The sequence below is a fragment of the Heliangelus exortis genome, chromosome 3 (genome assembly GCF_036169615.1).
Source record: "Heliangelus exortis chromosome 3, bHelExo1.hap1, whole genome shotgun sequence".
Classification (NCBI taxonomy): domain Eukaryota; kingdom Metazoa; phylum Chordata; class Aves; order Apodiformes; family Trochilidae; genus Heliangelus; species Heliangelus exortis.
Window position 1 is genome coordinate 12478320 of NC_092424.1, and position 19273 is coordinate 12497592.

Consider the following 19273-nt stretch of genomic DNA (forward strand, 5'->3'; position numbering starts at 1 on the left):
TTCAACTTTTAAAAATCTTTTCCATTATTTCTTTGGAAAAATGTGGTTTTGCAGTGTTCTCAAGAAAGGGTAGGGCCTCCTACTTTAGCATAATGCAGGTTCTCATTTTTTGCCAGTTTCACTGATGCTTTTGGAGGCCTTTTGTTATTTAATTTTATGTTTTATTTATAATTGGAGTTGTAAGCTGGCATTTTGTAGAGCATTCAAGACCTTGCCATAAATATAGATGTGACTCATTCACCTTTCAAATTTGAACCTGAAACATTAAACTATTTTTTCTGTAGTCAAGCAATGCATAGTATTTATTTGTATGTTAAATGTACTTTGAACTGGGAAAGACAATTTTTTTTTAAACTCTCCAATAGATCTAAATATAGGATTCTCTTTTTTCAGATGAGGTGCTACACTGAGCTTTCCTTATCAGTAGCAATGTGTTACAAGTCTTTTCTGCTGACTTCATGCTGGATAATTTTCATATCTGATTTTTTTAATAATCATCAGTGTTTATACATTTTTTTTAAAGGGTCAATTGTATATTTGGCCTCATTTTATTTAATATCCTGGGATCAGAGGTGACTTCACTGTCTACAGAGCAGAGTAATGGAAGGATATGTGTGTGGCCTCTTGTAGACAAATAAACTAAGTAAATAAAAATTTTCCTGATCTTAATTTTTGTCCAGGGTAAAAGCACACGATAAAACCAGTATCAGAGTCACTGCTGTAGTTTTTTGTGTGTGTAACTTCTACCATTCTATGTGTGTCTCCATCTCTTGTTCTCTCCTTCTTCCTTGAGTTTCAGCTGGCCTTCAATTACAGGTCCTCTCATTTTAACACTTTGTTTTTTTAACAGCCTGAAAATATTCTGTGGAATATTTTTCATCTCCCAAAACATTCTTTCTCACCCCACCTTAGTTAAATTCCTTTAATGGATCTCATTCAAAAACAGTAGTCCTGGAAAAACAGTAGGATAGTTGCTATACTCAAATCCCAAGACAATCAGGGCATATTTTCTTCAGTGTCTTTCCAAGAGAACACATACTGTTAAAGTTAACAGCTGGAACCACCCTGGACTGAAGCTGGGGAGGGCATTATGTTACAGATAGTTGAAGAATCTGGTTGTACTCTCAAGCCTCTGATCACTCCTAAGTAACAACACTGAAATTCTTCTAGACCTTCTATTTGCTTCGTTGTCTACAGTTTTGTGACTGTAGCCAAAGGCAGCAATTGTGAGAAAAGGTTCCTAAAAGATGTGTGAAAGGATGTCAGAAGGAGATGCTTAGAAGGACAGGAGAAAAGACAGAAGCTAAAGGAATGAAATTGCTTAGTTTAATTAAAATAGATAAAGATGTTTGCCTTCATAAGTACATACTCATGTATGTATCTGTGTTGCTTAATTGTGACTTTCTGAATTGTCCTCAGCATAGGAAAATAAAGTGGAAAGAGTAACTATAAAAGTAGTATTGATACTTCAAATTGTAAAAAGTAATATAGGAAGCAAATAGTGTTCTGAATGGTTCTGGTTTCTACTCACGGCTGTTCACTTTGCCTCTTTTTTCTGTGGCTGGAACACCTAGCAATTATTTCTCCTCTGGGAGATTTAATGATTGTTCCAGGAGAGCTTACTGTGCTACATGGTAAGTCACTGTGATATGTTTCATACAAAATTTGTTCATCATATGCTTCCCTAGTACCAAAAAGATTTTTTCAGGCCATATCATAAAGTAGTACTTAAGATACATGCCAGAAACCTGTTGTCATAAATATAAAGGAAACTAAGCTTTATCTAAACCTGAACCCTGTTATTTATAAAACGATGTTGAGAAAGTAGAGACTTGAAGTTGGGAAACAGATACTATGGAAATAGTAGGACAAAAATCCCACTTGAATTAGAGAACAGTAGGTTTGTGAAGAGCACTGTGTGTTACAGTACCTTCAAAAGCTGGAAACTGGATGTGGGTTCCTGCAAGGTCCTTTATAGCTGTGTAGTCCTGTGTTTCTGAAACCCAAGGAGCTCATAGTCTTAGATCACTGATTCATAAGTCTTATTTAAAAAACAGGCAAATAAGGAAGATTATATTTCTCTTATTTAATTCCTCCTCTTCATCTGCTTTTCATTTTAATTCTAATAAAAATGCCTTTATTATGACACAGAATATCTTGTTATTTCCCAGAAGACTTCTAATGTCAATGGTGCACCTAGTAAAGATTGTGTTGGTAATCTCTAGTCCTGCTACTTTTGTGTATGATTACTTAGCATTTAAGTTGAGAAAGGAATGCCAATGTCTACTATCTGTCAAAATCAATATGAAGAGAATTAAGCACTACATTTTTTCCCCTTTAGTATGACTTTGAAGTGTCTACTGAGTATATTCATGTGTTTTCCTACGGTTACTGCATTTCAGTATTTTGGCTAAAAAAGGCTGTTTTCTCAAAATTGATTTTGTCTCTTTTTTGCCTAACTGTAAAGAAAGAGAAGCATTTTTTGCAAAGCAGCAAGGAACTGGAGAAGCTGGTATTTCTGAATTTCTCTAAAGCAAGCTTTTCTGGCTAGATTCATAAGTAATGCAGTTCTCTTCTGCAGATATTTTTGAGCATCAGTGTTACTGAAAGAGACTCCTGGTCATCTCAATATCTACTATTTTTAAACCAAACCAAAACAGTGATTCTAAAAAGGGATGGATATTGAAGGGATCTGGAATGCCCTCTAACATGTTCAGCGATAGAATTCAAAGCATGCTGTCTTCTTATCCCCCCTTTTGTTGGGGTGTTCCAAATGTGGATCATTTGCAGTGTTTGCATCATTTGTTGAATGATGCTTTGTGTTTCTCTTGCAAAAGCACTTTGAAACATGTTGCAGGAAAAATCCATACTTGTTATAGCTCTGTTGAGAAGGATGCTAGAATTACAGTTCTTGTACTGCAAAGTGAAGTTTGGTTTATTATAATAAGAGTTTGGAAAAAAACACTGTTTTTCTATTAAAGAAAAACAAGATATGCCACCTGTAGCAGACAATATAAGCATGTTTATATTGTTTTAAATAAAGTAAGCTAAATAGCATTAATGGAGAACACTAATAGAGACTTCATTTGAAGTCACAAGGGCTGTCCAGTTTTCAGTGTGATCAAAACACATATGTTCAGTGTATTTCAAATGCTGCTTAGTTCTGATAAAAAACAAGTGTGTGTGATAAACAGATGTTAATCAGCATCTCTAGTGGGATAAAATTCAATGGAAATAGTTTATTTAATGCTGGGTGTCAGTAGTGTCTTTCACAGGAAACATTTGTTTCAGTTTGAGCAACACCCTTTTCTCTGCTGTCAGATGTGGTAGAACACAGAATAAGCCAAGTGATAGGTGGCAGCTGGAAAAGATCAGAAATTGTCAACATCATATCACGGTAAAGATTCTGGCTGCAAATCATAAAGCCTTTAATTAACTTAATTCACACAAGGACATACACTGATCAGGTACTTAACTTTGAAAATATACAGGAAGTTTTTAGGAACTGGCCTTAAATTGCTGAGTTTTTCATGTTGGGAAATGTTAAACAAAGGTTTTTGAGTTAAAAATCAGAGCAGTAACATATGTTAATAGCTCTTAATGCATAACCTAATGCATCGATACTACTTTATGTAATATGTTCATAGTATATATAAGTTGGAGTCAATGAGAGTAGCAATAAACCGGTTGAAGTTATTCATTCAACTGTATAAATGTAAATATTAAACTTCAGATTCAACAAAACATTCCCTAATGAGGTAAATTTAGGGGCTTTTTTGTTTTGTTTTTGTTTGTTTGTTTGTTTGTTTTTAAAGCTGTATGAAATTAACTTCCCTATTTATATTCTTTAGGCAGGAAAAAGTATACAAGTAAAATTCTGTGTTTCATACTAGTACTTTTTCTCTTAGAGCACTTCTAAATCTTTTTTCTTTAAAATAGTCTTAAAAATACCATCTCATAAAACAGAGTAACTGTCTGGAATTCCTTGAAGCTCATGGTTTGGCTTCTGAAGTTTTTAAACAAATAGACTGTCAGAAATCACTGCGGATTCATTTCCAGGATTAATGTTTCATTTGCAATAGATTCTTTTCAAGATCAATACCCTGAAATATCAGAAGATTAAAGATGTATCGAATACAAAAAACACAAACATTGCTTTAATTACTCAAATAGAAGAAAGATGGATAATTTTTACTTGCCTATGAAGAATGTTCTGCTTAAGCCAAAACAAATTCTTTACCAGTTCTTTTAGAAAGTCTGGAAGTATTTAAGTTTCTCTCCTCTGCTTATGAGACAATGCCTGTTAGTGAGCCAGTGCAACACGGGATAAAAGTCTTCTTTTGTAACAACCTGTCATTCAGCTGGTCAGTAACCTAATGAAGATTTTTGTTAATTGCTTCAGTAACACAGTTTATTAAGTTCGAAGTTTCTTGCTCTGTTTGTTTTGCCTATAGGAAAAAGGAAAAAAAAAACAAAAAACCAACAATCCAAGTTCTGTGCCTGCTGAATAGTTTACAGAAAGTTAAACAGTGTATCCATTCACTTCTGCTATTGTGGTATGTGAAATGCAGTCTTTTGAGCTGAATCCCAGAGTCATTAGCTATTAACTCAGGCAAAGCACCTATCGATTTCAATCATAGTCAATCATGTGATGCTCCTTTATTTATGCCTCTATTGTGGTTTTAAGTAACAGCTCGTGTCAGGGATTTGTAGGTGGCTCATGCTAGGGTGGGAGTCCCAGGAAGCACTGTGGTCCTTTGGCCAGAATCCTCTGCGGTTGCCCTGAGGCTAATTGCAGGACTGGCCTCTGTACCACACTTTATAGGGAGCTGAATAAATTCCTTCCCCTGCCTTAGCTGAGGGATTTCGAAGATATAATCCCTCTTTTTCCCTGGCATTGAAAACCCCTTGAAACTCTGGAGGCAGGGCACAACTCTAATACTGTGAGCACTCCAAAGCTCTGAAGATGGGGCAGAGAGTGGAGTCTATACAGAGGAACAAAGAGGTGATGGGGCTCGGGGTGGCCTTTGTGCACCAGCACAGGGTCAGCCAGAATTTCAGTGTACCAGTGGGAATAGTCTGTACTTCCTTCAGTTATATAAAATATTGGCATGGAAGCCCAGGCATTCATGGGGGAAAATATGTGGATTTGAAACAATACTTTCAGTGTCTGTGAGTGGTTTACCCAGGAAGAACTTTATTTTATAGCAGTACCATGTGTGCCTCATAGTGCTGCTACTGCTGAGCCTCTTTCAGCACAGTAGAGGTCTTTTATACCAATCCTTCATGAGTTTTTTGCCTTGTGAACCAGTAAGAATAATCTCCAAATCAAAAGATAGTGACAGATGTATCATACATGAAAATACATACTCTATCAATGAGGAGTTTTCCAGAAGTCCTCAGGAATATGGGCTAGATTAATTTAAAATGTGTGTGAATGATGGACAGAAAAATGTAAGCTTAGGAAATGGTGTCATCTTCATGCAAGTGAAGTGCAAGCTGTATGCTTGTTTTTAGCTTCTGTGCTTATTTTAGGCTTATACTTATGTGTTGGAGTTGTGTTGAATGATGAGACAAATTAAAATAGTTATGTATTCCCTCAAGTGACTTTTCCAGTCACTTGTGACTCAGAGACTGGAACAGACTGTCTGAAGAACTAATGAGTTCTTCTCAGTAGTAGGAAATGGGTAAGACTTTTGAAATGAATAGAAATTACCTAAAAAGCCTTTGAGATCTGCAGAAGCAGAGCTTCAGTTCATTGATGCTTATGGTTTGGGAGAGGAAGGAGCATCTTGAGAAATTATAGCTGTTTAGGAAGTGCCATGAGTGTTGAAAGTATCTGAAGCACTATAGATGTACCAGAGAAATCAGGGCTTCTTAGCCATAGAAGAACTCTATTTCTGCTTGGCTTAGGACTTTGTAGAGCTGTAATTTTTTCTGATGCATAGCTCCAGAGTTACACAGCTCTTACAGCACAAGAAGCCCCATGTGGCAGTTGCTTTTTCTCGCTGGCCAGTTTCTACAATGATCTGGACATTAACCAAATTATCATTGATTCTTCAGGCTTTAATTCACCATAGAGGCAGTGGGAGCAGCAGCTTTAATCATTGCCAGTTTTTACTGACAGGACTACGAACCACAGTTGCCAGATGACTCAGACTTTGGCATCCTTACTTTTGCTCATGTTTTTTTATATGGAAATTTGAAAAAGTTATGATCACAGAGATCATGATTTTCAGTATAGTGCAAAAGCTGCAGCACCACACCTAAACGAAAAGTGGGCTTTAGTCCATCTTCTTCCTTTTTTTGTTTTCTTCCTTATTTTATATGTTTGTAATTTACTACTGTTAAATGACAGGGCTTTTTTGGGGAGAAAAGAAAAAAACACCCACAAAGCACCAGCTCATGTTGGCATATTGGCCGTCATGTGAGTGGAGTCTTGCCTTGACAAATGTGGTCTGCTGGGATGTGTCCTTGAGGCTTTTGACCTTGCAGAGCAACACTGGGTGTTAGGTAATGTGCCTCACTGCCTAAATACTCCATTTCTGAGATCATAAGGAGGAGGTGCAGCATCAGCCATGATTCCTCCCACTTCTTTTTGGAGAGATGAGAGTTGTAAAACTGAGGGACAAGGGAGAGAAGAGTTGAGTGCAAATTGGTTTAGCTGACTCTCACTAACAGCCAAAGTAAACAACTTTAGAGTGGCTACTCTTTCTTTGAAGAAGCAGTACTAGCTCTAGAAAGGGAGTTGAGCAGCTCTAATAAGGTAAAACTGTGAGTAGCTGTGATTATAAAGTAAAATAGTCCTTCCACCTGGGATGTGGGGTAAGAAACAGCATTATGTAAAAACATAAACTTAATTACCTGAGGTTTTGGGGCAGTCACCTGGGGGAGACATTATGAGTACTTTGCAGCTGAAAGACTTTTGAGCTTCTGGGATTGCAGCAAGGTCTGTGCATCATCACATTAGAAGGAGGAGATAGTTCCAGGTTTTGAAAAGAGCAGAACTGCTGTAGCAGAGGGAGTTAAGCAGGATTCCCTGTGCATCTTGACAGCTTTTGTGAAGTGCCAGAGCAAGAGATACTTCTGCAAACAGCAGACTGACTCATCAAGAATGATCAATCTCATACCAATCCCATCCCCCCCAAGCTGGAGGAGTTTGTTTCTGAAAGAAATATGTTCACATAGTGTAAACCTGGATCTAAAGATGGGAGTTCTTTTGGTGCTCAGTAATACTGACACAACCAAATACCATTCAGAACCGGACTGTTTCTTACCCCTTGGAACATGGGAAAAATTGTCACAGGATGCAGATGGCAGTGTGAAAATATATTCCTAAAGTTACATGATATTTAAGCAGTCTCTTTTAACCTGTTTGGCCACTCTGTTCTTTACATTGTTCATGTCTCATCCTGTAACATGGCTCAAAGCACAAGTGGTGCTGTCCCATAGAGGGGAGGTGTTCACAGATGAACCATAAATTTGCAAAGTTGCCCTGGTGCTAAAAACTCCATTCTACGAGAGAGACTGTGACAGAGGATGCAGAACTGCTGCAGACTGCACACGAAGGTCTGGTGTTAAAATGGTGAACTGATGCTGCCTTTTTACTTTGTTTCTGAGGTATTTCAGGAGGCATCTGTGGGATATCTATGAAAAAGGGGCAGAGGCTATGGCTGGGATGATGCCTTGTCAGGGGATCCTCTGATGAGTCAGAGCCCTGATGCTGTGGGTTCGTTTGCTGTCCCATTAGCAGGACACTACGTTCAGCCCACATCCTCTGCTGCAGAGGGGCTTGAGTTACCAGCCCAAGTGAAAACAAGCACAAGGCCACAGCCTGTGCCATAGGATAAACTAGCATAAAGCTCAGTTGCAGTGAGCATTTGGGTCAGAAGTTTATATGCTGTCTGGAAGGGTAGTTAGATCAGGGAAGGTCTATTTACTGCTTACTGAGGACTCGTACTTCAGCACAGATCAGTTGTTGGCTGCAGTGCCTGCTGATACCAGCATTTGCTTAGAGAGTGTTACTGTGTGCAGCTGTTGGATATTTCACTTGTGCTTAGCACACTTCCATTTTATAACTAATTGATGTGTTTAAATTGTCTGCATCGCAGAAATATATTTAAGCTTTACCGTGCAAAGTGGAAGAAAATTGCAAAAGTCAAGAATGCAATCTTGTAAGATTTCTGAAAATTAGTATTCTTATAAAATTCATAGTAAGAACATCCTTGGTCAGGAAAGAAAAACAGGAATATTGACCTCAGAATTTACTGCTAGATTAACTTAAACGTTTGTGTGGGGAAAGAGGCTTTTTTGGAGCAACACAGACATCACTAACTTCAGCTTCAGTTATCTGTGTTAACTTCTTTAGTATCTGGGCAGCAGAATCTGTCCTTATAGCTCAGCAATTTTTAGTAGGTAAGTAATCAGAAACATTAAACATAAATTGACAGAGATTTGAGGCTTTTTTAATAAGAAATAACATTACAGAAATCACAATCATTGTCTTTCTTCAAGAGACTAATCAGAAAGGTATTTGAGATAATTTATAGAGCTTTTGAAAAAGTGGATGAGCACACTCTTTTTAAGAAAAACGTAGTGGCAAGTTACTACCTTGAAAATAGACTCACTATTTCTGATGGCATAGTGTTCTCTTCTGTTTCTTCCTCCTCTTTTTCAAGTTGACACAGGGGAAGATAATGTTATCTAATATGCTCATTCATATGTAGAAAGCCTTTGCAGGGCGTGAGCACTATTTAAGTTCAGCTAAGAGCTCCAGGGAATCTTCAGTATCTCAGCAAGGGGTTGACCCAAGATGACTGAAAAAACATTGTACTAGAAGTGACCATCATATAATATCATTAACCAGAGTATTCTTTACCTAACTATTCCAGTGTGGCAAAGCACTTCCTGGCCTTTCCAAGCAAGAAGACTGCTGTGGAACCGTGGGTACTTCCTGGGGTTTTAACAAATGTCAGAAATGTCCCAAGAAGCCATGTAAGTGCTATTTTGTTGTTATTCTCTGGAACAATTTACAGCTTTTTTTTCTTTCTTTTTAACCCATCAAGTAGTATTTTTCCTTTTTTGGAAAAAAAAGAGTCTAGAAAGAATATGCTTTTGTTGGTTTGCTTAGGGACAGGCTGCAGAAACTGGAATTCTTCATGTCAAAAGAGTTACAATATGCAGGTACTCAGTGCAGCCAGCAAAGTTAACGTCATTGGGGTTTTTTCCATCTTCCTCCTCCTTTAAGTCAGTGATGCACTCTTGCATTTTCTCCATGCAGAAAGGATAACAACATTGAATCATCTTGCCTCTTCCAGCTGGATTTATTTTTTTTTAAGTTTGAACAGAAATGTTGAATTATTGAGGCGCCAGTTACTGCTTGGAGAGAATACAGTGACCTCTTGGGACTGCAGATGAACTTTCAAATTTGAAGCCAAAGTTTTCCAGGCTCTAAATTGTCAGTTACATTTTTCTGCTCTATTTTGAAATATCTTCCTCAACAATTAGGCAATGAAAAAGACTTTCTTCATGGTTTTGTTAGATTTGGCATCATAATATAATGAGAGAGAAATTTCAAATTATTTACATTATAGTTGAAGCTGGTCTCTGAAACTTTTTGTGAATGATATTGCACAGGAATAGTAATAATTCTCTGTCATGTGATATTTTCATCACTAAATGATAGATGAGAAAAGATAATTTAATCTCTGTTTTGTACATGAATTAGGTCTGTATTTAGTAGTCCAAAATTAGCTCAAGGAGTTGCAGTCATTGTTTTCTATGTCTTCTAGGCCCCTCTTATACATATAGATAGCAGAGCTGGAAACATGTTCAGTATTTTATTTTGTTGGAAACAATATTGCCCACAAGGCTTGATGTGGAAATACAATTCCAGCTGAAAATCTGCTGTTAGTCCTACTTCTCTGACTCTTCCCTTCCACAGGAGTGTCTGATATAAATTCATACTGACAGATACTCTTTCAGAGTATATTTATCTTCTGATTTGCTTCCAAAGGAGAGCCTTCTTGGGGTCTGTGAGGTCCACAGTTAATAAAAGACTCAGTTCTGTTGTTTGTTTTTTTTTTGGGGGGGGGGGGTGTTTGTTTGTTTGTAGCTCATGAATACAGTTTCTATCAAAGATATATTCTGTACTGGTATATGAGTTGTTAAATCTGTCCTGATTTTCTTCTCTAAAGAAGTAGCAGTTTATTGATAGCTTTCTCCAAAGAAGTAGTGATTTAACTACAAGTAAGACTTTTATTCATCAGAAGCACATGGGTGTGCAGAATGTTGCTTGGTTGATATAGGTGTTCCATGAGAAAATCACAAAAGCCTGAAATGTGCTTCAACCAAAACTGGTTGGAACTAATAAGACAGATTTTTGTTGCCTGGTTTGAAGGGAAGCCCATATGCTAGTTCTTCATAGCTCTAGTTAAACACTGGTTTCCTCAGCCTGGATTCCATTTGTTGATGAGGCAGCTGCTTAATGCCAAAATGGTGTTAAGAGCAAGCAAACAGGAAAACACTGGGACAAGCCATGTCCAAAATCTTCATCCCTAGCTGCAGAGAAGTGCCTGAACTTACCCTAAAACCTCTCCTGAAGGGAAATCCACCATCCTTTTTTCAAAGCACTGAGTAAGAATAATTTTTTTAAATGCTAATGAGATGAGCACTGGTTTTTATAGTAAAAGCTTAATGGCTGCTAACACACTTGCCCAAGATGGGGCAATTCAGAGTTCCTTTCCCTGCCAGAAGAATTTCTAATGTACATTTTATACCTATGAGGAGATGCTGTAACCCATAAAATGTAGAAACGATTCTTTGAATGGGACTGCAAATCCAGTCTCTTTCCCAGTGTCCTTAATTACTTATGAGTCATGTTCTCTCCTGCTTTCTGGCTCAATCTGGGACTGATTTTTTGAATGTAACTGTACAATTTCAAGAGAAGACAGAATGTTGCCACTTGGAATAATCCTGGTGATTAAAACATTCCTGGAAAGTAGGGGTCGTGTCTCCTTGACATAATAGAACACACTTCTCATCTTTCCAAGTGGGAGCACTCACTGTACAGTAGTGTTTTAAGAGGGAGGAGGAGATGGGTGCACTGTTTTCTACCATCTACCACTACATTGTATCAAGGGTAGGATTTGGTAGATGCATGCTTCAAGAAAGTTCATTTAATCTGTCAGGAAACTTTGGTAGAGGTGTGTATATATATATATATTTTTTTTAGACTAGCTTTAGGAATGATTTACATGCTGGTATTCATGACTGACAGCAATACTGCATGAGTGCAAATGGTGAAATTTCAGATTTCTAAGAACTTAAGCTGATAACTTTAGAGTGTTGCAGTTCAAGTAATCTTACAGTATCTTAGAGTTTTATAGATGTTCAATTTGAACTTGGACACACAAATTGTTTTGGATCTGGACATAAATGTCCTTTGAGCATAGGTGTCAAATTAAGCCTCATGTCAGTGTCAAAGTGCCGTATGCTCCTGTACAGCAAAGTTTCTAAAGATGAATGTAAACTTATGATGCTGTAAATTTAATGAAATAAAAATTTCAGGTCCACAGTACCAGCTTAAGTATTTATATTTCATTAAGTTTTTTTATTTCTTTACAGTAATGAGAATATGTCAGTGGTAAAAAAGTATGTGTATATATGTGTTTTGTATATATATTATATTGGATGGGAAAACTTGGAAGTCGAGTAATTTATTAGTAAGTTATCAGTTAAATATGATGTCCATGGTACTTTCTCAGCAGGCAAAGTTTTTTCACATTAGTCTCATGTTATTTTGACATGTTCTAATACTTAACTGAAACTCTTTTTATTGTACATGTTTTGGAAGCAAGCAAACTTCTTCTTTTATGGTTTTTTGCTTCATAAGCTTTTTTACAGTACTACATAATCAAGTTGCATTTAGTGTGGTCTTCTACTGAACACACTTCAGCAATATATTTAATCATATACTTCAGTCTCATTAGCAGGCACTTCAGTCAACTACTTAAGGATGTACTTAAGTTTGTGTCTTGTTTCCATGGACTGAAATAGGGCTTTGTCACTTTGTAAAGCTGTACTTGCATATTTTGGATAATAGCAGCTGCTCAGGGCTTCTGTCTTGTTGCAAAGTGGCTTGGCCTGAGACAGCTCTCATGTCTGTCAGGTGGTGAGCTATTCACTATCACAGGAAAGTAAAAGAAGACATTTTAGAAAAGAACTCTATTTCTGTGGGCTTATACAGGAGACAGCTTTTAAGACAAAGTGCATTTCTGTTACATGGGTAATGTTATGGCTCTGGCTTCCCACTAACAATTAATAACTACAAACAGTTTGTCTAAGTGAGTAAAGGGTAAGTCATGTAGGCCTCCATCCAGCTCCCACATGGATCACAAACCATCACTGAGTAAGCTCCCTACTTTACTACAATGTGCTTTCATTGCCACTCTTTGTAGGAGGCAGAAAACAGCTGCTAGTAAGCCACTGTTTCCTGTTGAGTGTGGGAGTAGGTGCATGAGGAGGGAGGGAGAGGTTAAAATCTCCACCAATACTCCACCAATGCACTTTCTAGAGCAGCTGAGTCACTCTGGAAGGGAAAATGCATTGCAACACTGGAAAAGGCTTGGCATAGCTTATGGGCTGGTCTCCATGTACAGCTGGGAGAGCTCTGTTTTCCTCAGCCAGGCTGTACTGCAGGGTACCATTCCTGCCCACAAAAAGTTGAACTGTCATGGTTGAATCAAGTCTGTAGTGGCAAACACAGAAAAGTTAGCACATGATCAATGCAATTATGGATCTTGCTCTTCCAACATGAATACTGAAAGGTTCACTAACATTTTTGGGGACCAGGAATAAGTTAATGCATTGTGCTTTTGAAATCTCATCTTACATTTCAACTGTTTTTAAATCTAACATTGTAAAAAGATAGGAGCTCCTTTGCAAATAAATGTGTAGCTGCCACTTTCTTTAGTGAAAGATGAAATTTTCAAATTTTAGTTTGTGTTAAAATAATTGTATTCAATGTAAAGATGGAAGAGTATTCAAAACTCAAAGAATATTTTTCCTTCATTTTGAGGCATAGTACTTTTGTGTTTAGCCATTTTATCACTTTAAGTAATCCCTAAGGATTATCTTAATGTTCCGATTAAGCAATTATTTAAAATAATTCACAGCAATTTGAAATAAAACAATCTCACTTCAAAAACTGCTACCCAAGATAATCACTTAATTTTTTCCAAAGTATAGCAAAAGCTTTAGAATTAATGAAATATTTTTCCTCTTTTTTCCACCCTTATGCTCAAACAATTTTAAAATAAGATGCAGGAATAAATCTGCAATTCAGGCATTAAATGTGAAGTGAAGCTAGTTGAAAACATTATCTCATTCAGTTATTCTGTCTTATTTGACAGTTTATATACAGTAAAGATGGAAAGTACTGTGGCCTGTTAAACATTTAGAACACTTGTAAAGGAAAACAAAGGATCTGACCAAATGGAAGGTATCTTTGTTGTAGCATCCAAATTATGAAAAACTCTCTTGCCTCTTGTTAAAGGCACTTGTGTGATCATAGTGCCAGAAGTTTAGACTTATATGTTTAATAAAGTAATGGGCTGTGCCAAGAGGTTAACTTTTAGACTATAACCATACAAAGAATTATTGCTCTCATTTATGATGTTATAAAAGCTTAAGAATCAATAAACAGTTTTCTGTAATCTCAAAGGCAACTCTAAGTGGAGGAAAGAAACAATAAATAGAAATAAAATTAAGTTGACTATACACTTTCTATGTTGGCAAAATTTAATTCAGTCTGTATTTTGCAGTGTTGTTATGCCCTTGACAATTTACACTGATAAGACAATAAGTCACACAGCCTTCTAAAGTTCAGCAGTTTTTGTTAGGTAAATCACAAATGTGCCTTTTTCTCTCTTCTTGGTTTGGTTTAAAAGTTCATTTGCTTCTACTTGCTGTGTATTTCAATTTTTTTAATGTTTATTTGTTAATTCATTGTGGCAGGAGAAATGGTACCCAACCATTTTGCTTACCACTGAAGAAACTTGTATTTTCTGAATCTGCTTTCAATTTTAAAACCATTGATTTACCATAATGGATCCTTAACTTTGCCTGACATGATATTTGTAGCTTATTTGGGAAAGTAATTGTATGAATATTTGAGAACAACTAGGATGAAAGATAGTGTCCTGATTTCAGAGATTTCTTTTTTGGAAAGAAAGAAAATAAAAATGTGACCAGATAGCTGAAGTCATAGTTGGCATACCTATGGAAAGAGATGGAATTAAGGTTACCTATACAACCTTTAAGTTTAATTTCTTTTATGCTTTTATGCTTAGCCATGCATCATAAAAACTTATATTTTTTTTTTATAGTTACATATTAATTTGTCTCTGTAAATAAACATGTAACTGAACACTATTTGACTGATGTAATGCTTTTCTTCAGCTTACCATGGATACAGCCCTATGATGGAATGCCCACAAGGCTACAAGAGGATCAATGCTACATTCTGTCAAGGTATGATATTGCCCCCAACTGATTGTGCTTATTTTGAGTACCAGTTTTCTGTGACAGATTCTTTGGTATTTCTGATTTAGGTGAGTGGATCCAGTCCATTGATTTGTAGTAGGGAAAAAATGTTGAGGCTACTTTTAACTCTTTCCAAATACTGGTGGCTCCATGGAGTGTTTTGGTTTTTTCTCCATGGCAAAAAAACTTCTATGTATATTATTGTTTTCTTTGATGCTTTATAAAGATGACTTTGTAATGATTAATTTCATTTGTTTTTCAGTAGAAACATACTGTTCTGTCAGTTCTTTTGCTAGACAGTGAACTTGCAGGCTTACTTGGTTGAGTCAGATGAAACTAGCAATACTGAATTATTTCAGTAATCATAGAAATGTTGAGTAATTGGAACAATTTTGAACTGAAGAGGTTAGACACGACAGTACTGAGAACTGCCAGATCATGTTACAGGGGAGTGGAAATGAAAAACCTGGGTACAAGGCTGTCATGCAAAGTGGTGACCCAGGTACTTCAAGAGTGTGCATAATGCAGGTGAGGATGTATGAAGTTAGGTACTGTGTAAATTGTGTTACTCTAAGATTATGTCCTATATCTCTGGGCTGTAAGCTCAGAAGCTATCAAAACACAAGGTTGTGGGATCTGCGTGATCATCCAGCTCCACAGAAAGGCTTTTGGGGCATTTGGATTTTCCTTGCTAAGGTGTCTGACAAAAGTAAACACAAGAAAGGAGCTCCGAGACGTGAGCAGTCCTGAAGTGGTGCTCTGGAGAGAAATTTGGGAAGGAAAGGGATTAATGAGTTCAAGTGAGGCTGACACTGATCTGCAGACAGGTTTGCTAGTTGTTAACACTGCTAGAGTAAAAGAGGTACCAACAAATACTAGTGGTGGTGGAGAGGAGAAATTGAAAGCATATTTGGCATTGAAGTTGATCATATTTGGCATTGAAGTTGATATATAGGCACTTTAAAGATAAAGTTAATTTAACTGAGAACTCCCAGTTAGCACAGTGGTGAAGGAACATACAGCAGCCAGCCACATAAAAAAAATATTTTATCAACCAAGCAAATATAATTTGTAGGGCGCTAAACACAAATATCCCACTGAGGAGGGAGTTGTGAGCTGCTATCTGAAAGTACAGGTACTTGAGCCTAACTGCTGCTCAGGTCTCTACCCTAAAGGTTTACCAGCTTGCAGGGTAGGGGTATTTGGAGGATTGTGAGAGAAAATTGAATTGGGTCAAGATACTAAAAAACTAAAGGGAGGAGAGCTGCAAAATGCATCTCAAGAGCTTGTTCTCTAGTCTGCAATGAAAGACTGGAATCCTCTTTATCAATAAATGGAATTGGGAGACTTTGATAACAATTTACTGATGAGGACTGCTGAGCGGAAAGGTGAATGAGGGGAGTGTAAGGCATAGATAGGCCACCTTTTTACACCTTAAACATGTAGGTGGTGCATATAGTTCAGCAAGATGATTCCAGCCATTTTGAAAGAGACTGTCTCATTTCACAGGCTAGTTTTGAGGTTTTTCAGAGTCGGCAAAAGAGAAGATTTCTAATATTAATGGCAGCAAGTCTCTGAAAGATCCCATTTTGCATTAGTAGCATCACGCAGCATCATGCATCCCTCTGAACATGGTCTAGGGGACACAGGAGCTTTTCATATCTCCAGTAGTTGTGTGCAAACCCCACTATATACACAATGGTTTCCTGGACACCCAGCAGGCATTTCAAGGTGAGTAGGGCATTCAGCTTGTTCCAAGGGGGGTTGTACCAACATGTTGGCAAACCTTATTTCATGGAAACTAAGATCCTTAATCAGGGGTTAGAGACAGTTGAAAAATGGTCTGGTGCTTGTGAAGGTTGCCAGACATAGGCCAGGAAGTTGTTTCACTGAGCAGTGACAGGCTGACAGAGAGGGAGAACATATGTCTGCAGCTAGGAGCATAGGATGAAGCCAAGTCCTGCCCTTGTAGTGCAGAAATACACCCTTACCTGGTAGGCTAGTCATTGTTTGCTGTACAGGGTTTTGATAGTTTTTCCCCTGACACATTTTTGTCTGACATAACTAGTACTACAAGAAATATGAGGCTTTAAATAGTTTGGTTTATTGCTGCTATCATTATCCCAGAAGAGAGAGCTGTAGGGTCTAAATATAGCTTGTAGTATACAAGTTTACTTTCCAAGTATACATGGAAAATTATAACCTAGAGTTGAATCAGCCAGTGGGAGTCTGATTATCCTACCAAGGAGACTGCTGATGAATTGAGGATGGGGATAATCTCTTAACTTTCTGGAAAGGACAGAGATGGTGACTGCAGGTTCCCCTTGTTGCCTTATCAAGGCTTTGGTGGCTTTTAATTTACTCAGCAACACAATCCAAAAAGTATGTACAAATAAGGAAGGAACTGGGAGAAGTAATTACCCATAAAGCAGAGCCAGGATGAAATTTAGCCCTATTGAAGTAAATAACAAGATTACCCTTTTCTTTCAGAGGGTCAGGATTTTGACCTCTAAACAGTCATCAGGAAAGTTAGCTTCATATGTGAAAGCTGCTGGCAGGGTGCATTTCAGTTCATAAATGTTCATTAGCTTGTGCTTCTCAGTGGATCAGGCAAAAGTGTCCTGTCTGTGTTTATCTGAGGCAGATGGGCGTTTCTGGAGAAAAGAACAGGGCTAATGAGGAAACAGCTGTCCATATCACAGACACAGGGCAAAGCAACAGCAATAGCTATGAATAGAAAACTCTTTAAGATGCTGCCAGGAGAGTATTCATATTCTCGTAATAATCCTTACGATCAAGTTGGAAAGGAGTGATACAGCCTGTCCATATTCAAGTATACATTTTAATCAGATTATTTGCTGAAAGGGTGTGCATGCTGTGTCCACACTCAGAACAGACCAGCATTGCCAGACCAAACAGTAACAGGGATATATTTCTGAATCCCTGCCTGCAGCTAAAAGATTGCTATTTTCACCTACACACGGTCCAACTCTCACTGCCTTTGAAAACTCAAGCCTAAAAGCCTAATTAACCTTTTGTTCTACTCTGTTTTTGCAGTCTAAAGCCTCCTTAGTTTACAAAGCCTATGTAGTACTAATGTGATTAATGTAGGACAACAAAGAACCATCTGTGGGTATGCTAATTTGAACAGTTTAATGTAGTTGCTATCAAGAAAGCTTCTTCCCCCTCAGTAATTATCTTTTCAATGCAGTGATTTATTACACATACACACATGGATGCCCAGAGGCTGTCATTAATTCCAAAATACAGCTTATCAGAGTTGAAACTCTTTGTCAGAATCCACATGAAATGCTAATTTTTCCTTCCCTGTTTAGAATTATACTTAGTGTTTCCTTCTGCTAATGGTTTTCTTGGAAAACTGAAACAGAATGAAAAAAACAGCTGTTGAAGAGGTTGGATTAGTTTTTCAGGAAACTAGCATATTGCCAATAGAGCACTTTAAAAATCTTATCTTGAAGAACTCAAAAAATACCTGAACACTCGTTGTTTTTCAATGAAGTAGGAAAAGTTGTGCATGGAATTTCTTGAAAAGTCCCCATATGCTTAAAATTAAATGTATATGGGCCTGCAGAAACTAGTATTTGTATGTTGATGGATCATATTCTGTGATCGTGTTTTCCCCTGGCTTCATCATGGTTTAAAATAAATTTTGAAGGTATACTCTGCCCTCCTACATGTGTCCCTAAAATACAGTAATAATTTTATTTTCTCTGCATGCTGTATATCTATTTTCTGATATTTAGATACTGAAAGTGCTTCACTTCATAAGAATTGCTATTTAATGTTACTTAGCTACTCAGTTAACCTTTTTTCAAAGACGTTCTTTTATGATGATTATACTGAGAAATAAATATATCTCCAGAAACTGGGCTGGGTTGCTGTTTGGACATTGATTATGTGTTTGAAAAGTGTGGCTCTGCAAACTTGCATTCCAGTAAATTCCATGCAGAAGTGCAAAATGAGTTGGACTGATTTCTTCTGTGAGCTACTCTGTTAGCTCACAGAACTCAGAGGGTCATTTCTTAGAATAAGCAACTGGTTTTTTTTTGTATTCTTTGAAAACAGATATTGCAGTTCTTTCATTAGCAACCAAACTTTGTTGTTTGTTTCTTTTATCTCTAGGTGTTCTCACTAATCAGTTAATTATTGAACCAGTCAATTATAATGAAGGCAGTAAAATCTGGATATTTTATTTTTTCTTAAAATTGGGGTTATTAATAGTGGTTAACAGTACAGCTATAGCAGAAACAGTTGGAATAGTATTTTCAATGGTGTTAGTAGGTACAGTTGTAATTGATTTTCATAAAGAGAATAAAAAATTATGCCTGTGTATTGAACCATTTTGGAGATCATTCAAATACCACTCCCAAAGAAGCCTAGTGTATACCTACCAGAATGAGTCAAATTTTCAGAAATGACACATAAACTATATATTCCAGTCTTAATTTGCAACATGAGATGTGTATATTAAAGCACTTATTGCCAAGGCAGATATTACTAAATAATATTTATTGTCTGACCACTAAATCATTTGTAATAAAGACATTGCCCAGTACTTTGACAAATTCTAAATAGTATACAATTGATCTAGAAGTTTTGTTTTGTTTAAATTCAGCAGTGTCTTGTATGTGTGTGGTTCTTATTGAAAGACAAGTTAGTTACTTGATATCAAAAAGAGCTAAATGCTTTCTGCTCAGTTCTATTACTT

General features: G+C 37.0%; 1 protein-coding gene across 15 annotated transcripts in view; it reads left to right on the forward strand.

The window, feature by feature from the left end:
- Positions 1–19273, forward strand: part of LTBP1 (latent transforming growth factor beta binding protein 1) — a 179394-nt gene that overhangs the window by 87102 nt on the left and 73019 nt on the right. For all 15 annotated transcript variants that reach the window (XM_071739221.1, XM_071739212.1, XM_071739219.1 and 12 more), the window contains 2 exons: positions 8892–8994; positions 14461–14532. In XM_071739221.1, the coding sequence (XP_071595322.1) occupies positions 8892–8994; positions 14461–14532 (175 nt within the window). The remainder of the gene's footprint in view (positions 1–8891; positions 8995–14460; positions 14533–19273) is intronic.